General features: G+C 56.3%; 1 protein-coding gene across 1 annotated transcript in view; it reads right to left on the bottom strand.

The window, feature by feature from the left end:
* The window catches only part of LOC133339309 (uncharacterized), a 38,782-nt gene extending 21,583 nt beyond the window's left edge, over window positions 1–17,199 (bottom strand). The window contains exons 1-6 of the mRNA XM_061547434.1: window positions 17,116–17,199; window positions 16,524–16,641; window positions 13,839–13,917; window positions 13,211–13,350; window positions 11,952–12,170; window positions 1,402–5,563 (exon numbers count right to left, since the gene is read on the bottom strand). Of these exons, the coding sequence (XP_061403418.1) occupies window positions 1,402–5,563; window positions 11,952–12,170; window positions 13,211–13,350; window positions 13,839–13,917; window positions 16,524–16,641; window positions 17,116–17,199 (4,802 nt within the window). The remainder of the gene's footprint in view (window positions 1–1,401; window positions 5,564–11,951; window positions 12,171–13,210; window positions 13,351–13,838; window positions 13,918–16,523; window positions 16,642–17,115) is intronic.
* Window positions 17,200–17,960: the final 761 nt, after the last annotated feature.

The following is a 17,960-nucleotide window of genomic DNA, read 5'->3' on the forward strand; positions in this document are numbered from 1 at the left end:
TCATCGTCATACTCGTCGTCAGCAACATCGTCATCGGCAACATCGTCAACATCATCATCATCGTCAGCAACATCGTCAACATCGTCAGCACCACCACCACCACACAGACACACGAGAGGAGACTAAAGACTCACAGCGACAGAGTGGCCTGGGGCTTACAGCTTCCCACACCTCACCGCCACGCTCCCACGCCCCCTTCATTAATTTGTTCAGAAGAAGAGCCACTCCCTGTTGTTTGGCAGTCTCCTGCCCCGAGTAGAGGACTGTCCACCCCTCATGGTGGCAGGAGCCAGAGCCGGTCCACCGGACCTCCTGAATGCCACAGAGATCCAGGTGGTACCGGTCCAGCTCCCGACAGAGGAGTGGCAGCCTCTCCTCCGCAGTGAGCGTTCGAACATTCCACGTGGCCATCCGTTGTGGCTTTTCGTTGTTTCTGGAGGAGCCCCGAGGGTGAAGATTCAATCTCCTGGCTCCGCCAATTGTGGTTTGGCCAGGACACGTCATGGACGCCTGTCTCCCCGGGGCCTCCGGCACACGCTTATTAATTAGATATTTAAGTCGTGGTTCAGTGGTAATGAATTGAAGGTGGAGGTGTTACCAGCCCCTCGCACCCGTCCAGAGCCCCCGTTTAGCCGCTGCGGTGGTCACAAATGCCATGTAGGGAAAGGCCAATCGGAATTGGCCCTCCCCCCCACAGCACTGTCCACGACAGCATTGCCCGTCCGGCACCACACACACACACACAGAGACATGCAGATACACACTCAGACAGACACACACACAGACACACTCAGACAGACACACACACACACACAGACACACACACACACAGACACGCACACACACACACACACAGACACACACAGACACGCACACACACACACACACAGACACGCACACAAACACAGACACACACAGACACGCACACACACACACACACAGACACGCACACACACACGCACACACACACACACACAGACACACACAAAGACATGCAGATACACACTCAGACAGACACACACACAGACACACACTCAGACAGACACACACACAGACACACACTCAGACACACACAAACACAGACACACACACACTCAGACACACACACACACACACAGACACACAGACACACACAAACACACAGACACACACACACACACAGACACACACACACACAGACACACAGACACACACACACACACACACAGACACACAGACACACACACACAGACACACACACACTCAGACACACACACACACACACAGACACAGACACACACACACACAGACACACACACACACACAAACACACACACACACACAGACACACAAACACACACACACACACAGACACACAAACACACACACACAAGCCACACAAACACACATCTCCTCACTCACCCGTGCTGCGTCCCCGCTGCCCCAGACTCATCGCCACCAACGCCACCAACGCCACCGCCACCTCCGCGGGCGCCAGCAGCGACCTCGTCCCTCCACCTCTTCTTGCCCCTCGCGTCTCCCGCAGCAGCAGCAGCAGCAGCAGCAGCTGGAGCCGCAGCAGGAGGCTGCTGCTGCTGCTGCTGCTTCGAGGGCAACGGCAGGAAGTCGCCGCCGGCGCGGAAGACTCGGCAGAGCGATTCCAGGCCCAGCTGGCAGCTCTCCGCCAGCTTGCCCGCCGGGGCAAACGACGACACCGGCGACGGCGCCGGCATCGGCGCCCTGGCGTTTGACGCCTTCTGCTGCTGCAGCTGCTGCTGCTGCTGCGTCGGCAGTGGCTGCTGCTGCTGCTGCGGTTGTTGTTTGGGCTTCGGACGCCTCGTGGTGGTGGTCGTGGTGGCGGTGGTCGTGGTGGTGGCGGCGGCGGCGGCAGCTGCCAGCGCCGCGCCAAACGGGTTCCACAGGGAGGAGGCGGTAGTGGCGGTACCACCACCACAACCGCCGCCGCCGGGTGCTAGCCGCCCACATGCTGCTGCTGCTGCTGCTGCGGTGGTGGTGACGCCTGTGCCGACGCTGGTGGTTGTGGTCGTGGCGCTCATCATCGTCGTGGTGGTGGCGCCGCTGCCGCCGAACCCGGAGCAACTCCGCGACGGATCCGGCGCCGGCGGTGGAGGGAGCGCCGGCCTGGCGCTGACGCCGTAGAGCCCCGGCATCGTGGCAAACTGCTGCCGCAGCTGCTGCTGCAGCTGCTGCTGCTGTTGTTGTTGCTGCTGCTGCAGTTGCTGCAGTTGCTGCTGTTGTTGTTGTTGCTGCTGCTGCAGTTGCTGCTGTTGTTGCTGTTGTTGCTGCTGCTGCTGCTGGGTTTTGGCAGTGCCGGGAGGCGGCGGTGGCGGCGGCGGCGGCGACGGACCGACCGCCGGCGCCGGCTGCGCGAAGTTGAGCGGCGAGCCGACCGCCAGGAAGCGCAGCATGAAGTTGCCGGCACCGCCGCCGCGGTCAAAACCAGCGGCGGCCTCGGGCGAAATCATCAGCTGGTGCTGCTGCTGGTGGTGCTGGTGCATCATGGACGAAGGCAGAGAGATGATGGTGACGTTGGAGTTGCCGGCGGCCCCCACGCCGGCGCCGCCCACGCCGGCGAGCAGCTGGTGCTGGTGGTACTGCCGGTGCTGGCTGCCGAACAGCACCAGCGGCTGCGGCATCGCGAGCTGCGCCGGCGTCGGCCGTGACGCCGGCTGAGCGGCGCCGTCCGGCAGCTTGCCGAGGAACGGCGCCGGCGCCGGCAGAGGAGGAGGAGGCGCCGGGGACACGAGGCTGGCGCCGGAGCCGTCGGCCGAGACGAGGAAGACCCGGGGCGGGGGGAGGTTCGGGGGCGGAGCGTCGGGCGGCGCCGGCGAGGGAACCGCCGAGGTCACCGCCGACGCTCCGTGGCCGTTGGGGAGCGCGGCCGGGAACGGCGGCGGTGGTGGTGCGAACGACCAGGTGAGGCCCGGCGAGGAGAGCGTGAAGATCGGCGGCGGCGCGGTGAACGGGACGACGCACGCCGCCGTCGGGAGGGCCCACGTCGCCGTGGAAGGAGCCGCAAGTGTCGGCGCGGTCGCCACGGTAACCGCGGTCACCGCGGTAACCGGAGTTTCCGCAGTCCTTGAAATTGCAGCGGTCCCCGTAGTCGCCACGGTAACCGCGGTCCCCGTAGTCGCCACGGTAACCGAGGTCCCAGTAGTCGCCACGGTAACCGCCGCGGTCGTCACGGTCCCCGAAGTTTCCACATTACTTGAAGTTGAAACGGTCCCCGTGGTCGCCACGGTAACCGCGGTCGCCACGGAATTTTCCCCTGGCCCCTCCTCCTTCTCCTCCTCTTCCTCCTCGCGCAAGGGGTTGCCGTGGCGAGTTGCCACGGCGACAGCCGCGGCCGTGGCAACTGCCTCCGCCTCCGCCGCCGCAGCCGGAACGCTCCGACTACGGCGACCAATCGGCTCCGCTCTCCCCACGACGCCGGAAACGCCGGAACCGCCGCCGCCGCCACCACGGGCGCTGCCGGCGCGGCAGTCGAGGCTGTGGGTGCGGCGCAGCTGCCGGCCGCTGGCGGCGGCGGCGTCATCCCCGGTTCGCCGGAGGTCCACGAAGCTCGACTGAAGTTTGGGGTCGGTGAGCAGCAGCTGGGCAATGGAGACCGGCAGGTGGAGGGAGGTGGTGGTGGCATCGCCGCCGTGGCCACTGCCAGCCGCAGAAGTAGCGGCAGAAGTAGTCGCAGAAGTAGTGGCAGAAGTAGCCGCAGAAGTAGTGGCAGAAGTAGCCGCACAAGTAGCGGCAGAAGTAGTGGCAGAAGTAGCCACAGCGGCGTCACCGGCAACACCGCAACTACCGGCGTCATTAGCGGTGGCGGTGGCACCGTCACCGTCAACACCACGAGCGTCGGAGGCCTTGACGGCCGTCGTCCCGGCCGCACGTCGCTCCATTGCCGCGACCGCCGCCAGTGACACCGCGACCGGCGCCGGCGTCGTCGTCGTCGATGCGCCGGCGCTACCGGCACCGCTGCCGCTCGCGGACGCCGCCTCGCCGTCACCGTCGCCAGCGCCGTTGTCCTCGCCGTCGTCGTCCGCGCCATCGACCTGCCCGCCGATCCGCGTCTCCCCCTCCGCCGGTAGCGGCGGCGGCGAGCGACGATCGCCGGCGGTGACGGCGACTTCGGAGAAGACAAGGCGCGGCAAAGCGGAGTAGCGGCCACCGCAGCCACCGCCCTCGTCGTCGTCCGAGGAAGGAGTCGGAGCCGACAGTGCCGCCGGCGCCGCATCGTTGTCATCACCCTGCTGTAGCTGCTCATGCTGCGGCTGTTGCTGTAGCAGCTGCTGCTGCTGTAGCTGCTCATGCTGCTGCTCCTGTTGCAGCTGATGCAGCTGCTGCTGCTGCTGCTGCTGTAGCTGCTGCTGTAGCAGCTGCTGCTGCAGCATCTCGTCCAACAGGAGGTGGAGCTCCGGGTCGGCCAGCGCCGACGCCGCCGACACCTCCTCCGCCGAGGCCTCGTCGCCGTGGCGACCGGAGGGAAGGCCGCCGCCGCTGGGGCGGTACGGGAGCTGACCGGGCGGAGGGGCGAGGAGGGCGGCCGGGGGGGGGGCGACGCGCCGCTCCAGGTCGTCCTCCTCCCTGTCCGCCGCCAACTCCTCCAACGCAAACTGGTACCTGGCCGAAACGACGGACCCCGCCGTGGCCGCCGGGTCCCGCGGCGACTCCGCCGACATCTCCCCGACGTCGGCGGGGAGCGGCGCGAGAGCCTCGCCGCCACCGCCGCCCCCCGCCCCCCCGATGGACATGGCCACGACGCTCAGCAGCTGCAGGTCGGGAGAGCTGAACGGGGCGAGCGCCGACAGCTCGCAGTCCGGCTGGTGCTGGTGGTGGTGGGCGGTGGTGGTGGTGGGGGGAGATTGGTGGGGGGGCAGCTCCTCGTCACCCGTTGGAGGATGATGAGGAGGAGCGGGAGGCTCGGATTTTCCACAGAGGGCATTCAGAGGCCTTGCCTGATGCTGCTGCTGATGTAGCTGCTGCTGCTGATGATGATGATGTAGCTGCTGCTGATGATGATGATCGTGGTTGAGCAGCCCGACCAAATCAAGGCAATCGGCCAGCCCCTCGTCAACGGAGACACCGACACCACCACCAACAACACCAACAGCACCAACAGCCCCAACAGCACCAACACCACCACCACCGACACCGTCACCACCGCAAGGCAGCAGCGAGTGCTCGCTGCTCCTGTGCAGCTCAGGCTGCTGAGTTAGACTCCTGCCCAGTGGCGTCCCCTTCTCCTGCAGCTGCTGCTGCTGCGGCTGCTGCTGCTGCGGCTGCTGCAGCTGCTGCTGTTGCGGCTGCTGCTGCTTCTCCTGCTGCTGCTGCGGCTGCAGGTGGTGATGGGCGACGGGCATAGCCACCAAAGTCGAGCCGGACGACGCAGACGACGAGGAGGACGAGGAGGACGAGGAGGAGGAGGCGATGGCGGTGATCCGCGGTGGCCGTGCCGGCGCCGGCGGCGACAGGAGGTAGTGCGGTTTGCGTGCGGGGATCCGCCGTCGCACCGGGGAGACCGACTCGTCGCTGACCATGATGATGTGAGACGCTCGGCGGGGCGGGCTCCCTGGGGAGGCACGCGGGGGGGGGGGGGTTGTAGTGTATAGTGTGTAGTGTAGTAGTGTATAATGTAGTAGTGTGTAGTGTATAGTGTAGTGTAGTAGTGTATAGTGTAGTAGTGTATAGTGTAGTAGTGTATAATGTAGTAGTGTGTAGTGTAGTGTATAGTGTAGTAGTGTATAGTGTAGTAGTGTATAGTGTAGTAGTGTATAATGTAGTATTGTATAGTGTAGTGTATAGTGTAGTGTATAGTGTAGTGTATAGTGTAGCAGTGTATAGTGTAGCAGTGGAGAAGAGTAGGGTAGCAGTGGAGAAGTGTAGGGTAGCAGTGGAGAAGTGTAGGGTAGCAGTGGAGAAGTACAGGGTAGCAGTGGAGAAGTACAGGGTAGCAGTGGAGAAGTACAGGGTAGCAGTGGAGAAGAGTAGGGTAGCAGTGGAGAAGAGTAGGGTAGCAGTGGAGAAGTACAGGGTAGCAGTGGAGAAGAGTAGGGTAGCGGTGGAGAAGTGTAGGGTAGCGGTGGAGAAGAGTAGGGTAGCAGTGGAGAAGCGTAGGGTAGCGGTGGAGAGGTGTAGGGTAGCAGTGGAGAAGAGTAGGGTAGCAGTGGAGAAGTACAGGGTAGCAGTGGAGAAGTGTAGGGTAGCAGTGGAGAGGTGCAGGGTAGCAGTGGAGAAGCGTAGGGTAGCAGTGGAGAAGAGTAGGGTAGCAGTGGAGAAGAGTAGGGTAGCAGTAGAGAAGTGTAGGGTAGCAGTGGAGAAGAGTAGGGTAGCAGTGGAGAAGAGTAGGGTAGCAGTGGAGAAGTGTAGGGTAGCAGTGGAGAAGTGTAGGGTAGCAGTGGAGAAGTGTAGGGTAGCAGTGGAGAAGTGTAGGGTAGCAGTGGTGCAGTGTAGGGTAGCAGTGGAGAAGTGTAGGGTAGCAGTATAGAAGTGTAGGGTAGCAGTGGAGAAGTGTAGGGTAGCAGTGGAGAAGTGTAGGGTAGCAGTAGAGAAGTACAGGGTAGCAGTGGAGAAGTGTAGGGTAGCAGTAGAGAAGTGTAGGGTAGCAGTGGTGCAGTGTAGGGTAGCAGTGGAGAAGTGTAGGGTAGCAGTGGAGAAGTGTAGGGTAGCAGTGGAGAAGTGTAGGGTAGCAGTGGAGAAGTGTAGGGTAGCAGTGGAGAAGTGTAGGGTAGCAGTGGAGAGGTGTAGGGTAGCAGTGGAGAAGTGTAGGGTAGCAGTGGAGAAGTGTAGGGTAGCGGTGGAGAAGTGTAGGGTAGCAGTGGAGAAGAGTAGGGTAGCAGTGGAGAGGTGTAGGGTAGCAGTGGAGAAGAGTAGGGTAGCAGTGGAGAAGAGTAGGGTAGCAGTGGAGAAGTGTAGGGTAGCAGTGTCGGGTAGCAGTGGAGAAGTGTAGGGTAGCAGTGGAGAAGTGTCGGGTAGCAGTGGAGAAGTGTAGGGTAGCAGTGGAGAAGAGTAGGGTAGCAGTGGAGAAGAGTAGGGTAGCAGTGGAGAAGAGTAGGTTAGCAGTGGAGAAGAGTAGGGTAGCAGTGGAGAAGAGTAGGGTAGCAGTGGAGAAGAGTAGGGTAGCAGTGGAGAAGTGTAGGGTAGCAGTGGAGAAGAGTAGGGTAGCAGTGGAGAAGAGTAGGGTAGCAGTGGAGAGGTGTAGGGTAGCAGTGGAGAAGAGTAGGGTAGCAGTGGAGAAGTACAGTGTAGCAGTGGAGAAATGTAGGGTAGCAGTAGAGAAGTGTAGGGTAGCAGTGGAGAAGTGTAGGGTAGCTGTGGAGAAGCGTAGGGTAGCAGTGGAGAAGTGTAGGGTAGCAGTGGAGAAGTGTAGGGTAGCTGTGGAGAAGAGTAAGGTAGCAGTGGAGAAGTGTAGGGTAGCAGTGGAGAAGTGTAGGGTAGCAGTGGAGAAGTGTAGAGTAGCAGTGGAGAAGTGTAGGGTAGCAGTGGAGAAGTACAGGGTAGCAGTGGAGAAGTACAGGGTAGCAGTGGAGAAGAGTAGGGTAGCAGTGGAGAAGTGTAAGGTAGCAGTGGAGAAGTGTAGGGTAGCAGCGAGAGACAGGGTAGCAGTGGAGAAGTACAGGGTAGCAGTGGAGAAGTACAGGGTAGCAGTGGAGAAGCGTAGGGTAGCAGTGGAGAAGAGTAGGGTAGCAGTGGAGAAGAGTAGGGTAGCAGTGGAGAAGAGTAGGGTAGCAGTGGAGAAGTACAGGGTAGCAGTGGAGAAGTACAGGGTAGCAGTGGAGAAGTGTAGGGTAGCAGTGGAGAAGTGTAGGGTAGCAGTGGAAAAGTACAGGGTAGCAGTGGAGAAGTACAGGGTAGCAGTGGAGAAGCGTAGGGTAGCAGTGCAGAAGAGTAGGGTAGCAGTGGAGAAGTGTAGGGTAGCAGTGGAGAAGTGTAGGGTAGCAGTGGAGAAGAGTAGGGTAGCAGTGGAGAAGTGTAGGGTAGCAGTGGAGAAGTGTAGGGTAGCAGTGGAGAAGAGTAGGGTAGCAGTGGAGAAGAGTAGGGTAGCAGTGGAGAAGAGTAGGGTAGCAGTGGAGAAGTACAGGGTAGCAGTGGAGAAGAGTAGGGTAGCAGTGGAGAAGAGTAGGGTAGCAGTGGAGAAGTACAGGGTAGCAGTGGAGAAGTACAGGGTAGCAGTGGAGAAGAGTAGGGTAGCAGTGGAGAAGAGTAGGGTAGCAGTGGAGAAGTGTAAGGTAGCAGTGGAGAAGAGTAGGGTAGCAGTGGAGAAGTGTAGGGTAGCAGTGGAGAAGTGTAGGGTAGAAGTGGAGAAGAGTAGGGTAGCAGTGGAGAAGAGTAGGGTAGCAGTGGAGAAGAGTAGGGTAGCAGTGGAGAAGTACAGGGTAGCAGTGGAGAAGAGTAGGGTAGCAGTGGAGAAGTGTAGGGTAGCAGTGGAGAAGTGTAGGGTAGCAGTGGAGAAGAGTAGGGTAGCAGTGGAGAAGTGTAGGGTAGCAGTGGAGAAGAGTAGGGTAGCAGTGGAGAAGTGTAAGGTAGCAGTGGAAAAGTGTAGGGTAGCAGTGGTGCAGTGTAGGGTAGCAGTGGAGAAGTGTAGGGTAGCAGTGGAGAAGTGTAGGGTAGCAGTGGAGAAGTGTAGGGTAGCAGTGGAGAAGTACAGGGTAGCAGTGGAGAAGAGTAGGGTAGCAGTGGAGAAGAGTAGGGTAGCAGTGGAGAAGTGTAAGGTAGCAGTGGAGAAGAGTAGGGTAGCAGTGGAGAAGTGTAGGGTAGCAGTGGAGAAGTGTAGGGTAGAAGTGGAGAAGAGTAGGGTAGCAGTGGAGAAGAGTAGGGTAGCAGTGGAGAAGAGTAGGGTAGCAGTGGAGAAGTACAGGGTAGCAGTGGAGAAGAGTAGGGTAGCAGTGGAGAAGTGTAGGGTAGCAGTGGAGAAGTGTAGGGTAGCAGTGGAGAAGTGTAGGGTAGCAGTGGAGAAGAGTAGGGTAGCAGTGGAGAAGTGTAAGGTAGCAGTGGAAAAGTGTAGGGTAGCAGTGGGCAGTGTAGGGTAGCAGTGGTAAGTGTAGGTAGCAGTGGAGAAGTGTAGGGTAGCAGTGGAGAAGTGTAGGGTAGCAGTGGAGAAGTGTAGGGTAGCAGTGGAGAAGTGTAGGGTAGCAGTGGAGAAGTGTAGGGTAGCAGTGGAGAAGAGTAGGGTAGCAGTGGAGAAGAGTAAGGTAGCAGTGGAGAAGTGTAGGGTAGCAGTAGAGAAGTGTAGGGTAGCAGTGGAGAAGTGTAGGGTAGCAGTGGAGAAGAGTAGGGTAGCAGTGGAGAAGTACAGAGTAGCAGTGGAGAAGTGTAGGGTAGCAGTGGAGAAGAGTAGGGTAGCAGTGGAGAAGTACAGAGTAGCAGTGGAGAAGTACAGAGTAGCAGTGGAGAAGTGTAGAGTAGCAGTGGAGAAGAGTAGGGTAGCAGTGGAGAGGTGTAGGGTAGCAGTGGAGAAGTACAGGGTAGCAGTGGAGAAGTGTAGGGTAGCAGTGGAGAAATGTAGGGTAGCAGTAGAGAAGTGTAGGGTAGCAGTGGAGAAGTGTAGGGTAGCAGTGGAGAAGCGTAGGGTAGCAGTGGAGAAGTGTAGGGTAGCAGTGGAGAAGCCAGCAGAAAGCGGCCAGGGTTGCGATTTCCGCATGGAAAATGCGGAAGGAGGGTTCAAATTTTCCCGCATTTTTGCTAAAGTCAACCGCAAACGGTGGAAAGACTACTCCTATGACCGCGCGCTTTTAACAACACGTTAATGCGTTCTATTGGAAAGGATACATGCAAGGCCCAGCATCACGTAGGGCTTTGAGTTACTGATTGGAATGAATATATGATTTCCGCATTTCCGCACAAGAACCACATACTTTATTCAAATGCGGAGCCGTGATTACGAGCACATGTACATGATGTATCCTTTCCAATAGAACGCATTAACGTGTTGTTAAAAGCGCGCTGTCATAGGAGTAGTCTTTCCACCGTTTGCGGTTGACTTTAGCAAAAATGCGGGAAAATTTGAACCCTCCTTCCGCATTTTCCATGCGGAAATCGCAACCCTGAAAGCGGCTGGAGTGTGACGGAAAAGCCGATCAAGAGACACGGCTGAGTGTGACGAAAAAGCCGATAAAAAGACACGTCAGAGTGTGACGGAAAAGCCGATAAAGAGACACGGCAGAGTGTGACGGAAAAGCCGATAAAGAGACACGGCAGAGTGTGACGAAAAAGCCGATAAAGAGACACGGCAGAGTGTGACGGAAAAGCCAATAAAAAGCGTCTGAGTGTGACGGAAAAGCCGATAAAGAGACACGACTGAGTGTGACGAAAAAGCCAATAAAGAGACACGGCTGAGTGTGACGAAAAAGCCAATAAAGAGCGGCTGAGTGTGACGAAAAAGCCAATAAAGAGCGGCTGAGTGTGACGAAAAAGCCAATAAAGAGCAGCTGAGTGTGACGAAAAAGCCAATAAAAAGCGGCTGAGTGTGACGTAAAAGCCGATAAAAAGCGGCTGAGTGTGACGAAAAAGCCGATAAAGAGACACGACTGAGTGTGACGAAAAAGCCGATAAAGAGCGGCTGGAGTGTGCCGGAGAGAGTGTAGATATGAGTCGGCAGAGTGAGAGACGCGGAGCGAGCGGAGAGCGCGGAGGAGGAATGTTGATCGGTGTTAGCGGAATAAAGTGACAAAGAAAAGCAAGAAGCTGTCGTGTAGAGTTCAGCACTACATATACACGTGGTGATGGGCAAGCAGGCGAGGTCCGAGCTGGAAAGGAATTCCATCTCCGCACGCGAGCACGTCAGCTGTGTTAATGTGGCGACGGAAGCTCATTTCATGCTAATCTTTCTCTCTCCCTAATCTCCCCCATGAACACAGCCGACGTGATTTTTCGATTTAAAGCTTTCGTGACTGCAGGGATTCATCTTCTTGGTTCTTTCGGTAAAGTCACGTAGAAGGGAAGTAATACAATAATAAAAATAAAACATAATAAAATAATTCTCACGACGTTTCGGCTACAACGCAAGCAGCCGTCCTCAGGTGAAGAACAGCGTATATTAACGCTGCCAAGCTTGGTGGTGTTCATTCAGATGCTGTCTTTCCGACAGACTTGTTCTCCACCTGAGGACGGCTGCTTACGTTGTGGCCGAAACGTCGTGAGAATTATTTTATTATGTTTTATTTTTATTATTTTATTACTTCCCTTCTACGTGGTGACTTTACCGAAAGAACCAAGAAGACAGCTGACGTGGTTGCGTGCGGGAATGGAATTCCTTTCCAGCTCAGACCCCGCCTGCTTGGCCATCACCACGTATATATAACAACCTCGTTGCTGTAGAGGCTGTCTCGCTGTGTTTATTCCTGCTTCAGCAGTTCCACTGCTGGATGATTTTTTCCGCCTGAGGACGCTTGTGTTGCGATCGAAACGTCGTGATTTGTATATTTTTAGTTTTATTTAATTTTCTACCTACGTGACTTTACCGAAATAACCAAAGAGTATAGTGTATAGTGTAGTGTAGTAGTGTATAGTGTAGTAGTCTATAGTGTAGTGTAGTAGTGTGTAGTGTAGTAGTGTGTAGTGTAGTAGTGTAGTGTAGTAGTATATAATGTAGTGTAGTAGTGTATAATGTAGTGTAGTAGTAGTATATGATGTAGTGTAGTAGTATATAATGTAGTGTAGTAGCATATAATGTAGTGTAGTAGTATATAATGTAGTGTAGTAGCATATAATGTAGTGTAGTAGTATATAATGTAGTGTAGTAGTATATGATGTAGTGTAGTAGTATATAATGTAGTGTAGTAGTGTATAGTGTAGTGTAGTATATAGTGTAGTAGTGTATAATGTAGTGTAGTAGTAGTATATAATGTAGTGTAGTAGTAGTATAGTGTAGTGTAGTAGTGTATAATGTAGTGTAGTAATATTTTATGATGTAGTGTAGTGTATAGTGCAGCGTATATTTGCTGCCGTGTGTGTATCCTCACCAGGGTTTTCGTACGAGGCCACAGCAGCGGCCTTTGCCGCAGCGACTCCGCCGTCACCACCGCCGCCGCCGCCGGCGCGAGGAGACCCCGGGGACTTGCCGATTGCCGGAGCCTTGCCGCAGGCCTCGGCGGAGGGCCCAGCCTCTCCGACGTTGGCGGCCGCGGCGGCCGCCAAAGTCGCCAGCGCCGGCACCGTCTCGACCGTCCCGGCCGCGTCGTCTGGTCCACGGGGAGGGGAGGGGAGGGGGAGTCAGAGCGTGCGGTGAGGGAGCCCCACGACCCCCTCTCGCGCACGCCGCATGGAGGACACCGCAAGCCGTCCCGGCTGCTGCGGCGTCGTCAAGGTGCCGCCGGTGCCGCTGGCGCTCGCCAAGCCGTGAGACCGACCCCCGCTGGGCAAGACGGTCACGGGGAGAGCTGCCCCCCCCCACGCGTGGACCCCCACTACGACTACATAAGACTGGACACCCCCCCCCCTGTGCCTGTACGTGCGTGGTGCTCACCCCGTGTGTGCCTGTGCGTGTGTGTGCCTGTGTGTGTGCCTGTGTGTGCCTGTGTGTGTGCCTGTGTGTGCCTGTGTGTGCGTGGCGCTCAGCCCCGTGTGTGCCTGTGTGTGTGCCTGTGTGTGTGCCTGTGTGTGCCTGTGTGTGTGCCTGTGTGTGCCTGTGTGTGCGTGGCGCTCAGCCCCGTGTGTGCCTGTGTGTGTGCCTGTGTGTGTGCCTGTGTGTGCCTGTGCGTGTGCCTGTGTGTGTGCCTGTGTGTGCCTGTGTGTGCGTGGCGCTCAGCCCCGTGTGTGCCTGTGCTCACCCCGTGTGTGCCTGTGTGTGCCTGTGTGTGCCTGTGCGTGCCTGTGTGTGCCTGTGCGTGCCTGTGCGTGTGCCTGTGTGTGTGCCTGTGTGTGCCTGTGTGTGCGTGGCGCTCAGCCCCGTGTGTGCCTGTGCTCACCCCGTGTGTGCCTGTGTGTGCCTGTGTGTGCCTGTGCGTGCCTGTGTGTGCCTGTGTGTACCCCGTGCATGTGTGTGCCTGTGTGTGTGCCTGTGTGTGCCTGTGTGTGTGCCCGTGTGTGTGTGTGTGTGCCTGTGCTCACCCCGTGTGTGTGCCTGTGCGTGCCTGTGTGTGCGTGGCACTCACCCCGTGTGTGCGTGCCTGTGTGTGCCTGTGTGTGCGTGCCGCTCACCCCGTGCGTGCTTGTGCGTGCCTGTGTGTGTGTGCGTGTGTGTGCCTGTGCCTGTGTGTGCCTGTGTGTGCGTGCCGCTCACCCCGTGTGTGCGTCTCCGTGCTGTGTGACTGGGTGCTGTTCACGTCCGGAGCCGCGGGTTTGGGTCGGAACTCGAGAATGCGGCAAGTGTAGACGCAGCGGCGCCCAGCGTGGACCGTGCTCCAGTAGACGCGACGACACCTACACACAGACAATTACATGCATTAGCATCATCTTAGATAAGTACGTATTTTTTCATTTAAAAAAGATTTTTTATTATTTTTCAAGACCCCGACATAAACAGCAGTGTCTATGTGTGTGTGTGTCTATGTGTGTGTCTATGTGTGTATGTGTGTCTATGTGTGTGTGTGTGTATGTCTGTGTGTGTGTCTATGTGTGTGTGTGTGTGTCAATGTGTGTGTGTCTGTGTGTGTATGTCTGTGTGTGTATGTGTCTATGTGTGTGTGTGTCTATGTCTGTCTGTGTGTCAATGTGTGTGTGTGTCTGTGTGTGTGTCTATGTGTGTGTATGTCTGTGTGTGTATGTGTGTCTATGTCTGTGTGTGTCAATGTGTGTGTGTCTGTGTGTGTCTGTGTGTGTGTGTCTATGTCTGTCTGTGTGTGTCTATGTGTGTGTCTGTCTGTGTGTGTGTGTCAATGTAATGTGTGTGTCTAAGTGGTGTGTCTCACGTGTATCCAATGGGGTAGAGGAAGCCATCGCACTCGGACAGCTCTGTTAGGACTCCCAGGGCATCGATAGTGAGAGAGCCTGCAGACAGATACACACACAGACACACACACACATAGATACACACACACATAGACACACACACAGACACACACATAGACACACACATAGAGACACACACACACATAGATACACAGACACACACACACACACATATATACACACACAGACACACACATAGAGACACACACACATAGATACACACACACACATAGACACACACACAGACACACACAGACACAGGCACACACACAGACACAGGCACACACATAGATACACACACACAGACACACACATAGATACACACACACAGACACACACACACAGACACACACACACAGATACACACACACACACACATAGACACAGGCACACACATAGATACACACACACAGATACACAGACACACACACATAGATACACACACAGACACACACATAGATACACACACACATACACACACAGACACACACACAAGCACACACACAGACACAAACATAGACAACAACCGCCATTCGCAAACCTGTTACTGGGGGTCAGAGATTGGATCATAGTTTTTTTTCCCCTAATGATGGTAATAGGTGTGGCGCTGCAGGTTACTTTTTGATGGAATTAAATAGTGATTTGTGATTGCGGGCCACTGAGGCAGATTCCATCTATTCAGCAACCCGCGACCACCACCCATCCTTGCAGCGCCTTACGGCTCTCCGAACCTCCGAGCGAAGGCTGCGGTAAGCCTCCTCATTCTCCGACGTGGGATGCTGTAGCCGATGAGAGTGGGCCTGTCGCTGTTTCTCAGCCAGCCTGAACACCTCCTCTGTCAGCCAGGGTCTCTGGGGAGGTCTGGACCGCGTACCCAAAGCAGCCATTGCAGCTGCATGAGTCACAGTCCTAAACCTCGCCCATTTACCCTCGACATCAGGTGGAGTGGGGGACGATGCCAACCCCAGCTGCAAGCGATGATGAAATTCTTGCTTGCAACTTTCATCAGCTAACTGAGACCAGGCCACTTTTGGTTAAAATGGGATCCTGGGTGTACACCCACCACCGGAGTGGAAGAAAGGCAGGCGCATCTTACAGATGACTAGTCGATGGTCAGAGGACAGATCAGCTCCACGGTAGGTCCTGGTGTTAAGGACATGGGCTCGCATCCGCTGGTCCGTCACTATGTAGTCCAGCAGATGTTCTTGCTTGGACCCGGCATGCATCCATGATGTTGTGTGGATGCGCTGATGCCGGAAGAGCATGTTGGTAATTACAAGCCCATGGGCTGCACAAAAATCTAGCAGCCTCCTACCGTTGTTATTGAGCTGATCTGGCCCATGCCTTCCAATCACTCCAGACCAGGTGCCAGCATCATGACCAACTCGGGCATTGAAGTCACCCAACAAGATGACTCTATCCCGAGGGGCCACTTTAGCTAGCGCCTGTGACAGGAGGTCATAGAAGGCATCCGACTCATCGGCTTTGCCTGTATCCCTCCACGGATGTTCGTCTTCGGTGGGGGCATAAGTAACCACGACCACCACTCCTCGCCTCTGGTTGATGGGAAGGCGAGCCCAAAGTATCCTGGGGCTTACAGCTTCCCACACCTCACCGCCACGCTCCCACGCCCCCTTCATTCTTTTGTTCAGAAGAAGAGCCACACCCTGTTGTTTGGCAGTCTCCTGCCCCGAGTAGAGGACTGTCCACCCCTCATGGTGGCAGGAGCCAGAACCGGTCCACCGGACCTCCTGAATGCCACAGAGATCCAGGCGGTACCGGTCCAGCTCCCGACAGAGGAGTGGCAGCCTCTCCTCCGCAGTGAGCGTTCGAACATTCCACGTGGCCATCCGCAATGGTTTTTTGTTGTTTCTGGAGGAGCCCCGAGGGTGAAGATTCAATCTCCTGGCTCCGCCAAATGGGGTTTGGCCAGGAGACGTCATAGACGCCTGTCCCCCCGGGGCCTCCGGCACAAGCTTATTAATTAGATATTTTAGACGTGGTTTAGTGGTAATTTATTGAAGGTGGAGGGGTTACCAGCCCCTCTCACCCGTCCAGAGCCCCCATTTGGCCACTCTGGTGGTCACAGACGCCATGTAGGGAAAGGCCAATTGGAATTGGCCCTCCCCCCCACAGCACTGCCCACGACAGCGTTGCCCGTCCGGCAACACGAGGAGGTAGGAGGTTGTTTTACCGGATACAGACACACACACACACACAGACAGACACACACGTAGACACACACACATAGACACATAGACACACGCAGAGACATAAACACACACAGAAACAGACACACAGACACACACACGTACGTGCGTGTGCGTGTGTACGGGCGTGTCTGCGCGTGTACATGCGTGCATGTCTGTGAAAGTCTGTGTGTGTCTGTGTGTGCGTGTCAATGCGTGCGTGTGTGTGCGTGTCTGTGCGTGCGTGTGTGCGCGTGCGTGTCTGTGTGGTCGTGTGTGTGCGTGTGTGTATGCGTGTCTGTGTGTGCGTGTCTGTGCGTGTGTGTCTGCGTGTCTGTGTGTGCGTGTGTGTCTGCGTGTCTGTGTGTGCGTGTGTGTGTGTGCGTGTCTGTGTGTGCGTGTCTGTGTGTGTGTGTGTGCGTGTCTGTGCGTGTATGTGTGCGTGTCTGTGCATACCGATGATCATCCGCACGGACTCCGGGCTGATGCCGTGGAGGAATTTCTTCTTGAGGGCCAAACCCTCGACTTGCACGAAGACTCGGCGAGACACGGCAAAGTCTCCCTCACACAGTGTCTACACACACAGAGAGAGACACACAGTGAGACACAGAGACACACACAGAGACACACACACAGAGACACACACACACAGACACAGAGACACACACAGTGAGACACAGAGACACACACACAGAGACACACACACAGACACAGTGAGACAGTGAGACAGAGAGGCACACAGAGACACACATAGTGAGATACAGAGATACACAGAGAGTCAAACAGAGACACACACAGAGACACACACAGACACACAAAGACATGCAGTGTGTGTGTGTGTCTGTGTGTGTCTGTGTGTGTCTCTGTGTGTGTGTGTCTGTGTGTGTGTCTGTGTCTCTCTCTGTGTGTGTCTGTGTCTGTGTGTCTGTCTCTTTGTGTGTGTGTCTGTGTGTGTCTCTCTGTGTGTGTCTGTGTGTGTCTCTCTGTGTGTCTCTGTGTCTCTGTGTGTGTGTCTGTGTGTCTGTGTGTCTGTGTGTGTCTCTCTCACCCGCGTGGTCACGAGCGAGGCGTGCCGGGTACAGAACACCTGCTTGTCCTGCTGGAAGCAGCACTGGGCGCGACGGGCACACATGTAGTGTCTGTGTGTGTGTGTGTGTCTCTCTGTGTGTGTCTGTGTGTGTCTGTGTGTGTCTCTGTGTGTCTGTGTGTGTCTCTGTGTGTGTGTGTGTGTCTCACCCGCGTGGTCACGAGCGAGGCGTGCCGGGTACAGAACACCTGCTTGTCCTGCTGGAAGCAGCACTGGGCGCGACGGGCACACATGTAGTGTCTGTGTGTGTGTGTGTGTCTCTCTGTGTGTGTCTGTGTGTGTCTGTGTGTGTCTCTGTGTGTCTGTGTGTGTCTCTGTGTGTGTGTGTGTGTCTCACCCGCGTGGTCACGAGCGAGGCGTGCCGGGTACAGAACACCTGCTTGTCCTGCTGGAAGCAGCACTGGGCGCGACGTGCACACATGTAGTGTGTGTCTCTCTGTGTGTCTGTGTGTGTGTCTGTGTCTCTGTGTGTGTGTGTCTGTGTGTGTGTCTGTGTGTGTCTCTCTCACCCGCGTGGTCACGAGCGAGGCGTGCCGGGTACAGAACACCTGCTTGTCCTGCTGGAAGCAGCACTGGGCGCGACGGGCACACATGTAGTGTCTGTGTCTGTGTGTGTGTGTCTCTGTGTGTGTGTCTGTGTGTGTGTCTGTGTGTGTGTCTGTGTGTGTGTCTGTGTGTGTGTCTGTGTGTGTGTGTCTGTGTGTGTGTGTCTGTGTGTGTGTCTGTGTGTGTGTCTGTGTGTCTGTCTGTGTGTGTGTGTCTCTCTGTGTGTCTGTGTGTGTGTCTGTGTCTCTGTGTGTGTGTGT

The sequence above is a fragment of the Lethenteron reissneri genome, unplaced genomic scaffold, assembly GCF_015708825.2.
Source record: "Lethenteron reissneri isolate LAM-NWPU_2019-01 unplaced genomic scaffold, ASM1570882v1 scaffold_177, whole genome shotgun sequence".
Taxonomy (NCBI): Eukaryota; Metazoa; Chordata; class Hyperoartia; order Petromyzontiformes; family Petromyzontidae; genus Lethenteron; species Lethenteron reissneri.